The sequence below is a fragment of the Pteropus medius genome, unplaced genomic scaffold, assembly GCF_902729225.1.
Source record: "Pteropus medius unplaced genomic scaffold, Ma_sr-lr_union100, whole genome shotgun sequence".
Lineage (NCBI taxonomy): Eukaryota > Metazoa > Chordata > Mammalia > Chiroptera > Pteropodidae > Pteropus > Pteropus medius.
The window spans coordinates 2236138-2257763 of record NW_024351543.1 but is presented as its reverse complement, the minus strand read 5'-3'; the positions used below and the strand labels follow the sequence as shown (position 1 = coordinate 2257763).

The 21626-nt window shown below is 37.6% G+C and overlaps 1 protein-coding gene across 6 annotated transcripts in view; it reads left to right on the top strand.

The window, feature by feature from the left end:
- LSAMP (limbic system associated membrane protein) overlaps window positions 1–21626 on the top strand; it is a 570870-nt gene that overhangs the window by 510369 nt on the left and 38875 nt on the right. For all 6 annotated transcript variants that reach the window (XM_039843062.1, XM_039843061.1, XM_039843065.1 and 3 more), the window contains exon 4: window positions 19871–20005. In XM_039843062.1, the coding sequence (XP_039698996.1) occupies window positions 19871–20005 (135 nt within the window). The remainder of the gene's footprint in view (window positions 1–19870; window positions 20006–21626) is intronic.

Here is a 21626-nt window from a genome sequence, read left to right as displayed (position 1 = left end):
CTAGATGCTTACAAAGCTTCAACAGAATCCCAGGAAAGTCAGACAATAGGGCACCCTCAGGTGAGATATATAGATAAAAAAATTAAAGTAGTAGGAAGTTGGAGACATATCTCGCCCTCAGCTCTCACCCTTGCCCTCGCAGGCGTGTGCACACACACAAACACACACACACACACACACACACACACACCTCTTTCATACTGGTTTTCTTTGGGTGGAGTTGTTCTTTGTTTACTAAAACAATTTCAACGGGGATGCCCTGTCTTTTTACCTTTTTTTAAATTTCACCACTGCACTGCTAATATTTTTTTGCCTTTAATTCTGCCTTTCTGGAGACCTTCTAGGGCCTTTGAGATCTTCAGTGGTAAAGTTAATTTCCCAAGGCTGTACCTTTCTAAAGATGATTGTCTTCTGACTCCCTGTAGCCATTTTTTCTCGGTCTCTACTGAATAGACTTAATCTTAGTCTTGAGCCTTGACTCATGGCAAAGAGGACAATTTGACAGGGAGAAGGGATGAAATCTCTGTGTTTCAGGATCTAAACCATGTGGTCATTTCGGGCTGTCAATCCCTATGAGAATGTCATGCCATTTTTTCTATGGTCCACCAATTTAAAGAACTCCCAGGCAGCATAAAATAACAAAGAGGTTTATTGTGAATTTGGGATAATACTACTCTCAGAGGGGAAAACTTTCAGCTCTTGGAAATATAATTTCTAGTTTCATCATTTGAAAGCTCCATGACTGCTTTGTTCGCATTTCTCTCCTATCTTGTTGAGCGTTTGTGTGTGATTTTATATAATGGCTTTTCTCTGCTGTGGGAACCAAAATGCTATGCACCTTACAGGTTTGTGATCACCATCTTTCCAGCAGGCAAAATAAATGCCTGGGGCCTTTTCAGCTTTTTTAGAAAGAAACGAGTATACGGCTGTTAGTCTGATTCTAACTTTTACTGCATTTCTCCTGGGAGCAACTCCACAGCAAGTGTAGCAATCTCTTCCCTAGGAAGTCTCAGGATGCAAGCTCAAATAGTTCAGTTTATACCTACAGCCAGAGCTTTTAAAGATTTCTTTACACCATGACTATGTTGTTGAGGCCAGGGCAAAGGAACCAGTGAAATGGAGCTTTGTGAAGCTTTTGTGAAAGCTTTGTGAAGCTTTTGCAGTGAAAGTGTATATCCGAATCACCACTGAAGTGTTAAAATACAGATTCTTGGGGCTCATTACTGGACTAGAACTTCTGGAGTTGAGCCTAAGAATCTTCCTTCTTAAGGAATTTCCTAGATGACTTCCTAGTTCGGGAACCACTGCTTTAGAACGATATTTAGGATGACCTAAAAGTAAAAGTGGACTCATGGGTATTGATAGCATAATTATGTGAAAATAATTGCTTAGATCCTAGGTCATAGAATGATATTTCTGAAATGCAATCTTGGTGTCATCTACTACAGTCCCCAGTTTAAAGAATGGGAAACACAGTAGCCCAATGGAAAATGCAGTTCTTGCATGTTAGTGTGTTCCTTTACACTGGGGGTTGTCAAACCTTTTTTGTAAAAGAACTGGGTAGTAAATAGTTTAGTTGCAACTGAACTCTGTAGTTGTAGCTGATAATAAATAAATACATGGGCATGGTTGTGTCCCAGTAAAACTATTTATGGGTACTGAAATTTTAATTTCTTATAGTTTTAATGTATACAAAATAGTGCTCTTGTTTTAATTTTTATCTTTTAAAAATGCAAAAAAAAAACACCACAAAACAAACAAAAAACCTTGGCATTAGATCAAATTTGGCCCATGGGCCATAGTTTGCCAGCACCCCACTGCACCTCTATTGGTTCTAACTTAAACAAATTAGGAAAAAAATAAACCACAGAAAGTAATTGTTTTTATTTTTTCAAAAAGATTTTTTGTTATCAACAAAACGTTAAGAGATCTATCATCTATCTAATTTTCTTACAAATATTTGTGCCCAGGAAGAAAAGATTTTTGTTCAGAAAGGACATCTGTATTAATCTCCAGTCATATTTTTTACAAGTGGTTCACCAGATATAGAGCAAGTTATTAAAAGTCTAAGAGGTAAAAACTCTTGGAGACAGTTGTGGCAGAAAGAAAAGGAGGCTAAAATGAAATTAACATTTAATGATCACCTACTGTGGCTGGGCGCCGTTCATTGTATTCAAAAGTAGGGAACTAGTAATGAATGTCAACAATAAAGGCAAATTTAATTAGTGGATTATCAATATAATAGTTTCCTAAATAGTTGCATCTCCTTTACTTTTCAGTGTTATTATACTTTGTTCTATCTTCCCACCACAGTGAAGGACGTGTAATAGTTGTCAAATTTAATTCTCTACTATGTTTTCTATTCTGAGGAACTGTTACTCATTATCTAGGGATTAATAAAGGGAGAGCCACCCAGCTTGTATTTATAAACAGCCCCCCAACCCCTCTCTCTCCACAAAGTAGAGAGATCCAGCTTTATGAAGAATCTCAGGATATCTAACAATTTCCTGATGTATTTGGCTTTTCACATGTGGCTATCAAAGTTTCAACAATTGGCACTTGATCTATGCAACAGCCACACTTCTCCCATCCCTTTAACTTATTTAATTTTAGTTTTTCCCTTGATTTTTTTCCTTTGGAACCTATTTCAGCGGTTTTCAGTCTATGCGCTAAGGAACATTGGTGTTCCAGAAACTGAACTTAGTGGCCCTGCTGCTAAAATGGAATATTGGCATTCTTTTCCTGATTTGTTAGAAGGGAAATATTACTAAGTAGAATTATATTAATTGAAGGTTATCTCATTAAAAAGTTTTTCCTTTTTTTAGTGTCTGCACCTTTTTTTTTCCTGAATTAAAATCTAACCATTCAATACAGAGTAATCACAAGATCACATTATCAAATATTTTGAATCTTGTATTTGGATTAATTTGTTAGAGTATTATCATTTTCAGGGGCTCTGCTACCTGAACAATTTTGAGAGTCTGTATCCTAGATTATAATTTGAAAAAGTCACTAGTATCTTTTCTGGAAAATAGAATATAAATCTCTATGATTTTGATTAAATTTAATGGAGTTACTTTTAAACTTTTCTTTACCCAGACTTCATTTTAAATGTCTCTCAAGTTTCATATTTTTGACTCTTTAGTGAAAATTATATTTTTGCTACTTTAAGAAATAATTCCACATTTCTGCTAACCCAAATTCAACCACTTACCTCTCTACATACTCGTGCATGCACACAAACACACACACACACACACACACACACACACACACACACACACACCTATTTTATTCCAGAGAGGGATAGATTTCTCAATGGCCAGTGCTTAGATTGGGGAAGGAGGAGGTCAAGCATCTTACTGCTTTGGAATTGCATCTATTTTTGATTAGTGTCATCCATCCAAGCTGTGTTCTACCATAGGTTTAATTAGCACATGCAGTTTGTATGTAGCCACGCCCTCATTTCCCATGCCAGTGGCTGATAGCTCTTGTCTATGATAGCGCTGGACAACTCTCTAGATAAACACTCCATTAGATAATAAGAGTTAAACAACAGAACTTTTCTATTATTCCTGAGTGCCTTGATAACCTGCCCGAGCACAAACTTAAAGCCCTTAGACCACCTGAAACTATATCACCAGGGATATTTGTTTAAAAAACATTTTTGGGGCCCTCTGGTCCTTTAAAGAGAACTAAAGACTATCACTATATTGTCAAGAGTGACCACTCCAAAATTTTGTGACTCTTACACTTTCCTATACCCAGCCACTTCTGCAATCATATGCTCATCTATTCACTTATTCTCAGATATGTAGAATGACGAGTGACCACTTCTTAGCATGGTTATTTTATGTCATATCCAAATGAAGTGCTTTTGTGAATAGACATAGGCTCAGTCAACCAAAACAAACCTCTGTCTGTACTGACTGCCAACATGGCTGATTTCTTTTCTGGAGGTATCTGTGAGTTTATTCTAGACTGTTACAATTCTAGTAGCATTTTCTTTCTACTCGTATTCTTCCCTATGGTCTGATTTACTTTATTTTTTTCTATGCTCTCTCTGTGCCTCACTCTATTACTCTCCTGTTTGCATTCTTTTTCTGATTTGTTAGAAGGGAATTATTACTAAGTAGAAGGTTATCGCTTTATACTCTTATGCTTTCACACCTTCCCTGTGGTCTCCTCTACCCCTGAACATAGCAGATCAGTCAGTGTTGCACAGAAGCCACTGCTAAGTTTGCCTTCAGGTGAAACCAACCATCGGTCCACAGGGGGTGATCTGAGGTGCTTAACTTTTTTACCTTAAAACTGCAAGGTTTTTTAGACCAGTAACCTAATATTGCTTCAGTCTATGTTATGTTGAGATATTGATATAATCAGCTTTAGCCTTCTGGAAACCAACAATATTTTAAAATAGTACACAGAGAGGAGATTTGAAAACCTAGCAATTTCTTGAAGATATCCTAAGATCTCCTTCTCAGAACTTACCCAATTGTCTCTGAAAAACTGGATATTATTTTTCTCAAGTTTAAAAGACCCAAATGGACCCAAAGACTTTTCATGTGTTTTATAGCTATTCCAAGGCAGACATACTTAAATATCATAAGCCATGACCTTTTTATCTGCAACAAATTTTACAACAAAACTTAGATATTAGAATGATTTTCTGTCTCAGTGTTTACTACCTACTTCTTAGTCACCTCAAACATTTAGACACACTAAGCTAAAGTTTTGTAAAATGTGCTATCTAAATTTGTGACCCCCTCTTCTTCCATTCTAGTCCCTCCAATTACCAAGTACCTATTCCCACAAGTAGCTATCCTGATTTCCCGCAGACTGACAAGTCCCTTAGGTGTTAATTGAGAATTAAGACATTAGCTGATAAAAGGTATAAGCACTTGCATTAATATTTGCATTGCAAAAGAAGTCTTAATGGGAAAATAATTAAGCTTTAAAGTTTGATATCTTTGAGGCAATTTATCCTGCCCAGCAACTTGTCAAATCTCACTACACAGGAAGCCCCTGCTTTGCATCGCCTTATCTAACTACACATCATGCTGGCCACATGTAATTTCAGTGTAATTCCGCAACCAGAATAGTAGAGTGTGAGGTAGAGTAGCTCAGAATACTACATAATATGATCTAAAGAAATTAAATCTGTCATCTGTTTACAAATTAACTTACTCCTAAAGGATCTTCTAATACTTGGGAAAGCCAGTAGCCATCCATCTGTCATTTTTGAAGTTGATGGACAGCTTATCCACTAATCAAAGAGATTTTGTAACAAAATTCATGCATAATGGAGGTAGGAAAGGCAATTTGTGTTTTCTCATCCAACTTTTCATGTAAATGGTCCTCTTTTTGGTGATTTTTACAATATGGAAATCTATTGACCATACTAGGCAAAACACAGTGAACAGCAGGACAGAAGACAATTTAGAATTGTGACCCAGGCTTTGTGTAGAGTTCTGGGCAGGCTAGCAGGCAGGCAGTAGGCATTGGCTTTTGTCAGGAACCAAGTATCTAGAACAGGTAGACATGCTGGCTAAAAACACTAGGGTCACACGTACATCTTGGCTCTGTCATTTATCTGTGTGATGTTGAGAAAGTTCCTTAACTTTGCAAAAAATTAGCTTCATTTGTAAAGAAAAAGACAATAATATGCACATATATAGGTCAATGAACTAGCATATGTAAGCAGTCTATGACACAAGTGGTATCAACAAATAGAGACTGAACTGTTAGCTTAAGAATGAGAATTGAGTGTCAAGTTCAATGTAGAATGTTGATTATTATCATAATTTAAAATTTCTCCTCAAACTCCCCTGACCTAAAAACTGATTGACCCTCAATCCCAGGCCAATGTTAAACCTATCAGCTGGGGTTAATCGAAGTCCCTTGAGAGAAGAAAAGGGATGTAACTCTGGATGTCAGACTACTAAAATCAAATGGATGGTTTCCAAATGCAGGTATGCCTAAGAATCTCCTAGGGAACTTTTATAAACACATAGATTCCTGGACCTCACCCTTGGAAGTTCTGATTCAGTAATTTTATGAAAGGGTTTAGTGACCTACAGGAATAATAAGCTCCCAAAGTCATTCTTATATAGGTGGTCCATGGATCACACTTTAAGAAACACTGGAATAGTTGATGGCAGGAACCTCAGATAAGCTGATCACTATGTCTGGGCACCATATTTGCATATTTTTTCTAAATTGAAAGCAGAAGGGAAAATACATTGATTTAAATCATTACTTTTTTATTTTGAAAACAGCAGTAAGAATATAAATATCCATCTGAGAAGACATTATTTCTGCAAATATTTGATGAATAGAGTTTATTTATAAAGGATGCTAGATAATGTATTAGAAAATATATTGAATTTTTTGAAGTACATAGAAAATACATTCAAAAGGATAAATTTTATAGAAAAGCTTGTGCTCTCATTTCAGTGAAGATATTTTTAAGAAGTGCATAAATAATTATGGTCCAAGTGGCTTGCTTTTTAAATATGTGATCCTTGGATAGACTCCAGAGACTCTTAAATAAATGGATAATAGCATACAGAGTAGATATGCTGTCTCAGTCTGTTTGGGCTGCTATAGCAGAAGTATTGTAGCTTGGGTGAATTAAACAACAATTTATATCTCATAGTTTTGGAGGCTAAGAAGTCTAAGGTCAAAGCACCAGCAGATTCACTTTCTGGTTCATAGATGGCCATCTTTGTTCTATGTCCTCACATGACAAAAGGGGGAAGAGAGCTCTCTGGGATCTCTTTAATAAAGGCACTACTCCCATTCATGAGAGCTCTAGCCTCATAATCTAATCACTTCCCAAAGACCCCCATCTCTTAATACTATCACATGGGGATAGGATTTAAACATATGAATTTTGGCAGGACACAAACATTCAGTTCATAACAATATGCCTTGTCTTTATCAAGTGTCTTAAATAAGTATTTGACAAGTCCTAGGTTGAAATCTAGATAGTTATTCTGTGTGATTGCAGTATGAGCCTTATATGAAAGGTATGGGAAGTTGATTGGCTGCCTAGAGCAAGACAAAATGATTTCAACATGGGGCTGGGAAATTATCTGATATAAACAAATGGTTGAGTACATTTAAGTTCTCGGTTGGGATACAAAGTTCTGTGCTATACAATGTGGGAAAATACACTAAGCCTGATATTTTTGTATGACAGTTATTAGTTATCGCCTACTCTCCCATTCATAAAAGTTCTCCATATAGACCCTATTAATTGTATACTTTAAAAAAAATAATTTTGTGATTCTTGCCTATTAAGCTGCGAGGGGCCTAAGTCACTAGCAAACTTGGAAGCTGACAGAAAGAAAGGAAGATAAACAGAGTTTTAATTGAACAGAGTTTTAATTGAACTGGTTCTTTCTATCCACACTCCAGGCCTCCTTTCATTTCCTGTAAGACTCATAGTTCATATCATTAAGGAAACTCAAGTTGGGATAATTCTCAGAATATTCAGGTCCAAAGTGCTCTGACAATAGTAGGGCACAGAGGTTTCTGGATAATGGTCCTAATCAAGGCTAGTAGACTATTAGTCAGTGATTGAAATGCAGCAAAAAGATTTTAGCCTTGGAGGAAAGGAATCAGTGACAACCAGATGATGGATCAAGTTTATGATTTAGCCCAATGATAGCCCCAGCTGGAGACTGGAGTGTAATGTGAGTGCCAGTGACAAGATCTGAAGAGCAGTTAAGCAAACTGGTACAATGAGGTAAAGAGTAAGCAGGGAAAAGGCCACTGAGTGTGCATATAGATACCTTTCACCTTTAAAGTCAGCACTTTCAGTCCAGACTCCTCTCAACGGTGGAGAAAGAACTTTTAACAGTAGGCCGGGCTTGAGTATTGCTGCTTCATGGCAGAGTGGGCTGAGCCTGCAGATCACAAGTCTTTAATAGACACAGATGACAGTATAGAAGGTAGGGTGAAAGAGACAATACCCACATACAGTCATTAAAACTCTGCATTATTCAGCCAATTAGGGAATTTTTCTGATTTCATATAATGTCAATTTCTTGCTACTATTCGTCCTGTCATTAGATATTGGTGCCTTATTTCCCTATTAATTCTTCTGTCTTTATGCTAGAAATAGAAAAATCTCAGAGATTATCATTATGAGAAACCTGCCCTGAAGATATAGCCACAAGGGTGGGTATGTCTTTCCCCTGTACTGAAATTATTAAATCCAATTTCATTTTAAAAAAAAACTTTTAATGTAAGTAATATATGATCTATGTCAAAAAATTCAAGCAATATAGAAAGGCATAAAATGAAGGGAAATTCCCTCACCACACACTTCTGGCACTTTCGATTCCATAATTCAGAAGTAAGACTATTGTCGACATTGTGTAGACATTGTGTATATATAAGCAAATGTGTTTTTAAAAGCATATATGTGAATATATGCATTTATGTGTGTGTACAACTTTCAAACACAAAAGAGAATATACTATACAAAGCATTCTATAACCAATAAACCATTTTATGACTGTATATCATTACATTGTATGAATTAAATTTCTTAAGTATATACATTTATATAAAAAGTATGACATAGTAAGCACTTAATAGATACTAGATATAACAATGCTAAATATTTTGGGATAATTCCTTTCTTGTTTAGCTTTATAATTTTCCAACTGTATAGCATTTCTAGAAAATATAGATTAGTTTTGCTTGTCTACAATTTCCAGATGAGGAGATTTATACTGTATTTATTCTGTTTTATTTATTTCATATGACTTTATGTTTGGGAGATTGTCCACAGTGCCACTTCTAGCTGTCATCTATTCATTTTCTTTGCTGTACGGTATCCTATTATATCTATACACAGCAATTCACTTACCATCTACACAATGTGGGTGCTTCCAGTGCTTCTGTGAACATCGCTGCACATAGCAGTGGTGTTGCTGGGTCATATGCACATCCTCAGCTTTAGTAGGATCAGTAGGATCTGACATCTCCCAAAATGGTCAGACTAGCCTACTGCCTGAAAATTCAACTGTTTAAGTATTTTGGCCCTTTTATGTCACATATGTTATAAATATCTTTGTCATCATATCATTTATGTATTAACATTGTTGGTGAAGTTTCTATAGTGTGGAGAAATGTTTACTTTTTATGCAGTCAAACTAACATTTTTTTTTTTTATGGCTTCTGTGCTTCATGACTTGCTGAGAAAGGTGTCTCCTTCAATATTATCTAACTATTGTCTTTTTTTTTTAGTACACTTATAGTTTAATTGTTAATTTTGAATCCATTCAAATTTGTTTTGATGAATAAAGCAAGGGCTTTTTTTTTTAAATGGGATAGCCTGTTGTTTCAACACCATTTTAGTAACAATAAGAGAAAAAGACAATTCAATAGGTAGCTAGTTACAGTATTGATGTACGAAACTGTGCTTTTTCTAAATATAGCTAATACCAGTTAGATAATGGCAAAAAAAAAAAAGGACTCTATTCACCAGAAATTAAAAAAAAAATATTAAATATATAAGAATAATCTTAGTGCATAATTCTCTGGATTTAAGAGAAAAAAACAAATGATTGATGGATGAATAAAGAAGACTTAACTCTGATATTTTTAGATAGAATCAAAGTTATAATGCTCTCTCTCTCTAAATTAACCTCTAAATCCAATATAAACCTGATCGGAAGACCAAATATTTGTCTTTGTTTGATTTAGAAGATAATTCTGAAGTTCATCTGAAAAAAATATGTGGAACCAATCAGGAAAACTTTGAGAAATGATTATTCATATCCTTCATTAAAATGTATTGAAAAACTAATATAATTAAAATAGTAAGAGACTGGACCAAGAAAAGAAATAGAATCAAGAAACAGCAGAACCAAGAAACAAACCAAGTTGTAAATAGTGGTAGCATTTAAAATCGTTGAAGATATATGATTAATAGTTATTGATTGAAACTATTAGACAAAGTTCAAGAATATTGCACGAATCCTTTAATCCATTTCCCACTCACATAAAGTCAAGTCAAGGCCTTCCAGAGCTGTTTAATATATTTATCCTTAATATTATATTTATCCTTGATGAGAATGTAAGTTTTATAAGAATTAGGAATTATAGCTTTCTTCTACTTCCTCTATTTTTTGTATTTTCTGTTTAAATTATTGTCTGGTACATGGTAGCAACTGATATTTGTCAAATTACCCTTTATGATTGTACTCGGAAGCCATGCTCTATTGTTCAGATCACAATTGACTTGCATATATATTTTAAGTATTTAGGGTTTTTTATACTTAAAAAATATTTTGAATTGTTAATGTTATTTAGCATTCTGAGATACCCTGGCTCTATGCCCTTTACTCACTAGATGGTTAAATTCTTTTTGTCAATAGTTATCTTCTTTGGTTTATAAAAACCTCAAATAATAAATTAATAGATAAGGAAATAAAGTGGAAAATATAATTAATTTTATGTCTAGTTGTTTAGAAGGAATCTCCACTTGAATGTCCTTTAAGCATTCAAATTCAACAGGTATAAAAACTGTATTATCTCCCCCCCCTCCCATAAAAATATCATTCGGTCCACAAATCAGTCAAACCAAGAACTTTGGGGTGTCCCTTTCTCTCACTTGGCATTTTAGAGGGGAGTTTGTGAAAGTAGCACTCTCCCATCAAACTAAGACAGCTTCGTGGACCTTCTTCATTTCAACCATTTAAACCTCTGTGGTGGCCTTTTTCTCTCCCTTTGTTTTTATTTTAAAAGAATTGGAGGAAACATCCTCATGCAGTGCTTTTTAAATGAAGTGACTTGTCAAGTCAGAGACTGTGGCAGTAATCTGAAAGGCAGTAAATTTAGCGACCCTCACTTGCACTGACAGCCTGTCATGCGCTTGAAACATAAATAGCAGTGGAGACAAATCGCTGCTGTTTTCCTATTAAGCTTTGGCCCACTGGCCTCGCAGCCTTCCAGGAGTGCGTGGGCCCAGCCTGAGAGAGTGACTGCTTTCAAGAGCAGACGTGAGCTCGCTCCTGGTCTCCCTCACTCTGCCTGGATGTGTACTCCCAACACTGCAGCTGCAACCCTCACTCCCACTGTGATCCATCTGCTACACTGAAAGGCCAAAAAAATCGGGCCAGTATTGAAGGGTGCTGGTATGCAGAGGGCTGCAACCCAAACTGAATGCTGATGGTGGTGTTGCCTATTTCATACATTTTGGTTTAAGAGCAAGAAGCCAACTGCCAGACTCCTTTGTTACTTGTGTTGACCCCTGAGCAACTGTAGGCTTCCCACCTTATATTAAATGGGAACATTCTAAGAATATCACTTTAGTTCATGCTTAAACCATTTCCTTTTCTGGCTTACCGCCACCCGTTATCCCTACTTTTCTCTTCATTACTTATGTATTGACTCTAAGCAAGAATAATTTTCTAAATTGGATAGAACAGCTACTTCAGCAGTAAGACTAGCTGAAGAAGTAAGGCTGGGGATTTTGGGGTGAGCCCAAATGAGGTCACTGCAACATTAGGGCCTGTAATGAACAGGCAGAGGGCCAGATGGGGTTATCGTCTGCTCTGTTTTAATTACATTTCAAAGGCTTCTGTGGCAGCCACAAAACTATGCCTAGCAATCCTTCCAGGGCACAATTGCCCTGCTGAGTTTAACACATTCACTTACAAAATGCCAATTGATTTATGTGACTCTTGAAAACAGCAACCGCTGTTCTCATATCTCTTGATATTTAATCCTCTGCCATGGAAGAATCTCTAATGACAGGTTGGGTAATACCTCTACGGTTCTGATAACAATGGTGAAAGATCTTGGTTGTTGCTCTCTCTGGTCAGCAATTCTTATTCTGTCTTACCCCCTTCTTAGTAAATAGTCTAGAAAATAATCAACATCTGCAGGAGTCTTTACTTCTATTTTATTCCAAAGGACTCTTCTAAGTTGTTTTTTTGTTTTTTTGTTTGGTTTGTTTTTTTTTTTTGCTTTTTTTTTTTTAGTTTTACCTCTTTGCTCTTCTTCCCCACACTCCTGGAATAATAAAAATGAAGCGAGGCAGTGACTCTTTGCTTTATGACATACGTTCCATCATGCAGGTGTTCTGCCGTCCCTACTATAGTAGTTTGAATTAGCACCAGTGTGTATGTAACACAATTAATCCACATTTAGCCCCAGTCTCTTAGGTACCTCATATTTCTGAATGCCTATGGAATGTACCCCCCAGGATATTCTAGGAAAACCTGATATCAACTATGTCAAGGATCAAGCTCATTATCTCTACTCCAAAATAAACACTCTTTCCCAGTTTCCTGAGTGATACCAACTGCATTCAAATGCAGGAAGTCACTAGCTTTCAACCTACACACTGCATTTAGAATATATTTCTTCATACCCAAGACAACTCAAAGGGACTACAGAAGACCTCAGGGCAGGTGTAGGTCCAAGTATATGGTGCATATTCCCTTTTTCTGCCTTCACAGACATTGCCACCCTTTCCCATTGAGCCCTGGCTCTGCCTCAGAATCACTCTCAATGTCAAGAATCATCTTCACTTTCACAGTAGTTCACAGAGTGGATTATCACAGTACATGTTAGGACTCAGTGCCAAGAAATTTGCACCAAGCATTAGTGGTGTTGAGATAGAGAGGACTTTAAACAAATAGAATATTCATGGTATCCCATGCTTACACACGATGTCTTCTTTGGAAAAGGAAGGAGAGAAGAAGGGAAGGAAGGAAGGAAAGAAGGAAGGAAGGAAGGAAGGAAGAAGGAAGGAAGGAAGGAAGGAAGAAGGAAGGAAGGAAGGAAGGAAGGAAGGAAGGAAGGAGGGAGGGAAGGAAGAAGAAAAGAAGGAAAGAAAATGACATAAAATGCCAATTTTATTCAATACTTTGTGAAGCTGGAAGGCTCCATTGTATTTTCATTGAGATACAGAGATACCAAACACAGCAAACCCAGAGTCTTCATACCACCTCTCACACCCTAGTGTATGCCATGCTGTCACATCACACTGCTCATTTCTCCTGCATGGAGAACCCTATTTCAGTAGGCAGGCTAACCGGGTTGCCATATCATTTTATGAGTTATGAGCTCTTATTCTCTCTCCCTATGTTTTTCAGCTTCCTGAAAACTCACTTCTCCCAGCAAGTCTTTCCTAATATAAGTCCATTCTACACTGTGTCTGTAGCTTGTTTGTTGGCTATTGGCATTTATGTGCACCAATAGCTTTATATTGTTTTGTGTTTTTTTTTTTTTTTTTTTTGGGGGGGTCTATAAGTAAGTGGGTACTAAAATTTTAAATACCAACATTTTTCTACTTACTACTTTACTTGATTCTCTCAATAAAGTTAAGTGAAGAGGACAAACCTTATAAAAGTTGAAGGCTGTCTTTTTACTTTATCTATAACTGAATTCCTTTGCTTTGGAAATTCCCCAAGTGCCCCATCCTCGACTTCTCATTTTATACTCAGAAACAGAAATAGAGCAGATTTTGAGAGCTAAGAATCCAGCCAACTCTAACATTTCCTGGAATTCCGATAATAAAAGTAGTCATACCTAGTTGGGAGTATGGGCTCTGAAGGTTCACAGACCTGGTTCAAACCTCAGCTCTCCCTTAGTAACGTTATAAACTCGGGCAAGTTCCTAAAGAGTTCTATCTAAACATGGGTTCCTGTGTTTCTTCATCTCTAACCGATCTTAACAGTATTGCAAATTTTATAAGATAGTATCTGAGTCACCTAGCACAGTGCCTAGAATATGTTTATTAAGTGGTATGTCATTCAACAGTCACTGCAATATTTCGTGAACACTCCAGCATCCAGCATTATGCTGCACACTGGGGTACAATGATGAGCAAAACCAGATGTGGTCCCTATAATGGACTGAAACCTATTATCAGTACAATTTCTCTTCAGAGAACTAAACATTGGGGATCTTGATTTCAAGCCTCGCATTTAAAAGGGCATAATAGTTTCTAAAAACTGAGACCAAGTAGGTGGTGATGGTTAAGTGTTAGTACAGTAACAGAATGTCACAGCCCAGGACTGAAAAAGATGCGTGGATGGCAACTTCCGGGTGGATGCTGAGCTCAAACTATGTTAGCTAGCTGATTTTTGTATGTGAAAGAAAAACTACAAACCGTAATGAATTGGATCTCTCTGGATGCCAAGAAAAATAATGCCAGAGCATTCTTCATTTGGCCCATGCTCATTCATAGAGCCAAAGCCAGTTGTGAATCTTTCCTGGCATTGTGCTTGCCTCCGGTTTTTGGGTACTAACTACACCCTTTGGAGCTGCAGAAGGCATGGGGCCAGTTTGCATAATCCACACCCTGTTGTGTTTTACTATTCAAATACAGAACATTTCTACAGCAGAGTAACCAACCCCTTCCCTTCCATGTAGCTCAAAAATCTGAATAGTCAAATGCCCCTTTCTCTAGAGAACACGCTCTTCTTTTATTTACACTCCTCTAACCCTTCCTTAAAATCATCTCTATTGTACCACTTCTCTGCCCCCCTCCCCATTCTCTTCAATGCATTGCTCTTTCCTGTGTCTCCTCATTTCCTATGATTGCTGCTTCTGGCAACTCTATCTACCCGCCCCCGACACACGTTCTTTTTTTCAGTCATGGATCATTTACCGCTCTTCACCCCTTCCTTAATGGGTGGTGAGAGGTAGCAATGAGAAATGGTTTCGGCCTTTGGGCAGAAACATTGTCAAACACTAAAGGATCTCTCGGGTGGGATGTGGAGCTGAGGAACGAAAACTTCAAAGATTCTAGAAAGAGACATGGCAGGAAATATAAACAAACCCATCCCAGGCATTTTTCCTAGATTTCTTGTGTTTCTTGCTCGCTTCCTTTTTTTAGCATGTTTGTGTAGAACGTGATGTGCAAAGAAAAGTAGAGAAAGAGATAAAAACAGGAACAGGTGAGTATGTCCTTAGGGGGGAAAAAAAAAGAAAACATGAAACAAACTGTAAGAACAGAAACTTGTTATAGCATTTGAAGTTAGTACAGGAAACTTCAAATGGCATCATTGATTCGCAATCTTTTTTTTTTTTCTCACCCTTTCACTCTCCCTTTCTACCAGAGACTCACACAAACACGCATGTACACACACACGTACCCTGTAAGACAAGTTCAACTTCTCTGCTTTTCATTAATCTGTATGTGTTTGTGTTTATAACTAATGTATTTACAGCCACGACTTGTAAATATTCAAATGTAGGTGAATAAAGGGAATGTCAACACTATTTCATACACATCTTCCCTTCTGTGAAAGAATGATCTACAGAGAGGTTATAAGACTCTTCTGGGAATAATGAAAATAAAAGTGATTTATCCATTTCTTAACATATAACAGTCCTTAGAAGTCTGCATTTTTAAAGTCATAAGAAAACTCAAATTTAACAAGTTTACTAAATTTTTTTCTCTATCTCAAATAAGGGAAAAGAAAGGCAGATACCATAATGATTATTGATATAGTAAGCTTTTTTAAAAATTCCAAATAAGGGACCGGTTGTTATATCCAAATAGGGCCGCTCTATTTAGTGAGCAAATATTTGGGTGTTAGTGAATTTGAATTTCTTTGCTAGTTCCTAAAAGTTAGAATGGAAGGTTATATTTGAATAAATAGCTATTTGTGTGTGTGTGTGGCATGTGTGTGTGTGTGTGTGTGTGTGTGTGTGTGTGTGTGTGAGAGAGAGACACAGACAGACAGAGAGATGACAGAGACAGAGAGAATGAGAATGAGAACGGATGGGGGGAAGAGGAAGAAGAAGAAGGAGAAAAAGGGAGAAGAAAGTGAGAGAGAGAAGTGCCATGGAAACATGTAGTTTTAAGTGGCTGCTTGCTTACAAATGCCTGGTTGACCTTGGAAATCTAAATAAATCAACATTTCAGACGTGATCTCTTTAAATTTCACCGATGCAGGGTCAGTACTCTGAAGGCACTATACTTAGAAGGCAGCACCTGGCATACTTTAATTGGAATATTCCTGGCTGATTTGCCTCTATGTTAGAAAGCACAGGAGATAACTCTCTTCTTGCCATTAGCTTTAGGCCTTTCTTTCTTGATTTACGAAGAAATATTACAAGAACTAATATGTACAACTTGAGTAAACAGTGACTGAGAGGGGATATGCTAATTATATGCAAGAGTTTGAAAGGTGTATGCATTGAGGAGGACCAGAACTTATTTAGCCTGATAACTGCATATTGCCAGGAGATACAAAAGCACATTAAGTAAAGGGAAATTTAAACTAAACACCAGATCCCAGAACAAATATAACACTCAGCCATGTGAGCAAACTTGTGGAAATAGGTTGAGATGTTTAAAATCCCAAAATATTGAAATTTTCATTTCAAGTAAACATTTATACAAGGGCAAAAAATAATAGATAGGAACAAGAGAAGGGCCTGAATTGTAGCCATAGGGCTTTATTCTACCAGAGAACTTAACAGGTTAAGTGTCACATTGTGGCCTAAGAGTTTTCTTAAGGTTAAGAGAGTAAACAAAAATGGTGACAGGACCCTCGGGTTAAGAGCAGTTACTCAGAGTGAACTGAAAGAATGAGAGAAACATGCCCTGATGGGGACAGACACATTGGGGCAAAGGGTAAGCCAAAGAATCTGAGTACATTTTAGAACTTTGTGACTGGAGACCAATGCAGTATATTTTATGCCTTGAAACAAGAAATCGCAGTTGACCAGATGAAAGGAAAGGCATTGTTCCTATTTCCCCTGGGGGCTCTGTGGTCTCCACGCCTTTTTCTGAAATAATAAACCCACACAGCAGACACCTTCTCAAGTCATGGCCAGAAAGTACATCCTTTCTTCCCCAGGAAAAGGGTACTCTTGTTAGAATCACTAACAGGGAGTGGATTTATATCAGCTTCTCTTACAGAAATACTTAGCCACCTTTCAATACTTAGCTCTCTTCTCTTAAGCTATATGATGTGTTGAATCTGACTCTAGTTTTCGCTTGCGTTTCTTAATTCAATTTGGTTACCTCAACAAACCAAAGGAGTAACTAATGTTGCCAAACCCTGTGCTGGTTTAGGGGGATATTGCGAGTAAGACATGATCCCTGAGGAATTTATTATCTGGTTCTTTGGCTTTCTAGCAATAGGAAAGCTCCCACTTCTTCTCAGCTGTGGATTAATGAGAAATTCTCCAGCGAAATAGGAAAGAGAATGTGTGTGGGCAAAGTCTCCTGTGGGAGCAAGTAAAAAAAGGCTAGCACAAAGCACCAGGAAGTGCAAGAGTTTGAACTTGAGGATCCAAGGGATAAAGGAAGAATGACAAGGAGGACTCAGAGACGTTCTTTAGTATTTTAACTTCCTGTCAGGCTAGTTGTATGAGGGGAGATCATCTAGTTTCTCCTACATGTATTTGGTTTCCACCTTGAGACTCCCTGACTCTGCTGAAACAGCAATGTATGTTGTTTGCTGAAGATGAAGGCAGCCATGAGAATAGAGAAGAGTTATCACAGGGGAAGCAGAAATGATCTTTCTGCCTTATGGGTGGGGCACTTAAGGGAAACCTCCACCTTCATCTTCAGGTTAGAATGGGAGATATGGGATTGAAAATTCATTCCATCAGGATCTGTTTTATTAGCTGCTCATCAGGAAAAAAAAATGAGATTATTAATACTTATATCGGCATGTAAGAATACCGGGTCCAAAATCCAATAAATATTATTTTCTCTAGTTCATCTCAATGTTTACTCTCATCTTGCCATCTTCCCAGACTGGTAGGACCTTAGATGATGCAGCTAAAATCATTTTTTGCCCTCCTAGAACTGGTTTGTATCTTTTAGAAATTCAAAATGCAAGGTTGAGATCCATTGTTACCATTTCTAGATATTTTATGGAATTGAAAAGAATTGTGTTGTTAGCCATCTTTAAGAAGACCATACTTTCTCTCTCTCTCTCTCTCTCTCTCTCTCTCTCTCTCTCTCCTCTCTCTCTCTTTTTGAAACAACTCTATACAGACTTGGGAATATAAGGTTGATGGGTGTGGGGCAGGGCAGGGCAGAAATCCTAAAACATTCTGAAATAACTTTAACTCTTTTCTCATTCAATCCATTATTATTCTTAAGATCAATAATTATGTGTTACTGTCAGTTCTCCTTTAGAGTATTTATACTTAGCTAGAAGATTCTTAGTATCAGTTAGTTGGTATAACATTCAGTCCATTGATACAAGTATGTAGGATCTTTTTTTCTCCAAGCCCAAATCTTGCCTTGCTAACTTAATAAAGTGGACTATTACTCTTTCTGAGATTTCTGTATTTTTTCCTGCCACATCCCACTTCTGTAACATAGGAAGTCAGGTCTGACTTCTTTCTTGAATGTGGAGAAGAAAAAAGAAAACAGACAAGGAAAAAAAATTAGCCTTTTATAAATAATATGCAGCCATATACTTATTAACTTATAAAACATTTTCAGTAGAAGCAGGAGCTGGATAATGTTCAGGACTTCAGAATCAAATAATTTTATATAGCTATTGCCATTTTGTGACCGAGATTGCAGTTTCCTCAAAACTAGTGATGGTGACATTGACAGAAGACTTGAAGCTTAGAGGATTCCTGACAGTTGTGTTGTAAAATGTTATCAAAGAGGCTCTATGTCTATTAGGAGCCTAGTTAACAATCTTAGCTGATATATTTAGGCAGTGCATTTGTCTCTGTGCTGGCTGGCTGTTTGGCCATCAGGGAATTCCCAGAAAAGGAAAACAGCTTGTGGCCTTCAAGCAGAGTTATTAATTGGTACCATTTACTGCAGGATGACCAGGAGCAAGTTTTCTTCATGATGGCAGGACTGTGTCCTTTAGCACACTCCAAGCTGCTTTATCTTAATCCAAGTAGCAATAGGGTTTTGCAACTTGAGGGTGAGGGTGGTTCAATTTAGCTACAGTTGAAATCCATAGGCCTTTCTGGCCAAGCTCTTCCTGCTCAACTTCTTTTCCTCTTCACCTTCTCTTTCTCCTTTTCTTTTTCTTCCTCCTCCACTTTCTCTTTGTTATCTATCTCCCCGCTCCCTTCATGAAGAAAGTCGTTTAATCATTTATACTCCACATGAGGGGAATATAACAAGCCTGCCGGTTTTGAGATTTCTTTACTAAAATGAAAACATCCAACTTTATAGAACCTTACAGAAAGGGCCTCCAGACCCCTAATTCCTGCTGTTTAAGCCAATGGTATTAAACTCCGTACTGCCACCTCCATGTCACAAAATGCACCATCGGCAGCACATTCTCATGGATCTGGCCCATGGCCTGAAAGTCTCAGCAATGATGTAATTTCATACTGAACAAGGAAACCATAACTGCAAGATGGGACTTCAAACGTGACCCTTATGAACAGCATTCCACTGGGGGAGAAGACTGAAAGTTTCTCAAAAGGAAGCCAGTTCTCCTAATAACAACTCTGGCTGAAAGAGTGCTTCGCAGCATGGTGTGATTAATGATGTCAGTGCTTCAACTCATAACCCCTCTGAGCCCTTTACAACTGTATGTACGTCCCCTGGTCTCCCATACGCTGTCCCCAGAGCTCCCTGAGAGACTGAGCCAACTTGCCTTCTGTGGAACTTCACATTGCCTCCTTGCCTGGCTTCTTTCTTGCCAGATTCCATTTTCCCACTCCTACCAGTTTTCCTGAGAACATTTCCCCTTTAATCACTTTCACATGACTTTTTGTCTTGGGGTCTTGTGGTCTGCTTCTGGGCAACTCGATTTCAGACAAAGCACATTATAAAATTATTGAAGCGCCTCGTGGATTTATTGCCTCAAAAAAGGAAAAAATGGATGATCTGCTGCATATTTTAAACTTTAAAAAAACAATCATGCAAACCTCTATTTTTCAGGAAGAGAATTTGAAGGAGAAGAAGAATATCTGGAGATTCTCGGCATCACCAGGGAGCAGTCAGGCAAATACGAGTGCAAAGCTGCCAATGAGGTCTCCTCGGCGGATGTCAAACAAGTCAGGATCACTGTGAACTGTGAGTATGGCAGTAGCCAGCGGTTTCCGCATGCCCAGGGCCCACCTCCACCTCCACCTCCAGCAAGCTCTAAAGATCCCATTAGCGAAAGAACATTGCATTTCAAGCAGATGTTCCTCTGGTCAGGGATGCACATTTATACATTCGACACATCCAAGGGCAGGACTTGGCCTTTGAATTTGATAAATCAACTCTACCAACTCTAAATATAACCCATAATACATTTAACAATACACTCTGTCTTTTATTCAGACTGTAGAATTAAGAAAACATGATCAGACAGCACTAGCATTTCTGGCAATCACTGTTCTTGTCCTTGTGGAGACCAAGGTCATACCACTTTGGAAAAAGCAACAATTCATATCTGCTTTAACTGGAATTTTCATCTTAATGCATTGTTTGTCAGAGAGAATAACCCAAGATCATATTTTATTCTCTGCTATTTAACTAATTGGCCTTGGGAACGAATCCAAGCCACTGTGGTCAGATACCAAGCGTCCCTGGGGGCTAATAGGGATACCTGATAAGTTAATGTTGGTTATCTATTTGTCCCAAAGTATGGGCAAAATTTATCTAAGATGCATAGGTAAGTGGGCATATTTTGAACTTCTCAGATGAAAAGATCTTTAGATGTAGTTCAAAAAGAGGAGAGGGCGGGGGTGGATCCATATGATGTATGTCACCTAACAAAGGAATAAAGAGAATTTGTTTACCCTACTCAGTTCGGAGTGACTTTCCACATCATTTAAATTCAAATTTTCACATCACACAATGTGGCTAGTGACAGGGACAAAGGGATGCCCTGACAGTTCTTCTCTCCTATGCATTTAACATACACACAGACACACATTTACAAACAACCCATATTTGAAAGTATGCTTTAGATACCTATGTGCCAATGATTCTGTATAAATTCTCTGGCTAAGTAGATATAATTGACTCCATTTAAGAGTTTGAGACACTGAAGCCCAAGAAGGTAAAATTGCCTTTCCAGGGTGACACCAAAAGCATGAAAGAGATTCAGACTCAGGCCCATTTGATTCTAAAACTCAGGCTATCAGGAGAAAGAGAAGGAGAAGGGGGAGTTTTCAGTCGTAAGTACCTATTATATGCAGCATTGCATTAAGGAACTTATATTTGTCATTTAATCCTCACAATAAACCCGTAAGATAAACATTATTAATCTAACTTTTAAACTTTGGGAACTGAGGCACAGATTGCTGAGGAAACTTGACTAAGGTGACCCAGCTATGCTGGACTGCACTGTATCCCAGGGCCTTGCTCTAGCCTTGCAGCCTTCTGAAACAGACAGTGAAATCTCCTTCACATCCTTCCTAGAAGAATCCAAAAGATAAGACTCTGCCTTAGACATTTATGGCACTCGTTCCCAAGAAGCAAGGGTCTGCATTTAATGAGCTCTGAAGTGCTTTTATCCTGTAGCTGTCTGCAATTTTTTTAGTAATAGAGTTTTGAAATGCCAGTATTACTATTTTCCAGTACTGGGTGTGTTTCAAAGACACATTAATGATCTCAATGTTATAAAATGCTTTAGGACCTTTTTTTTTTCACATGAAAGGCAATTTCTCTGAGTGTTTATATAAGTTATAATTAGGTTAGTTGA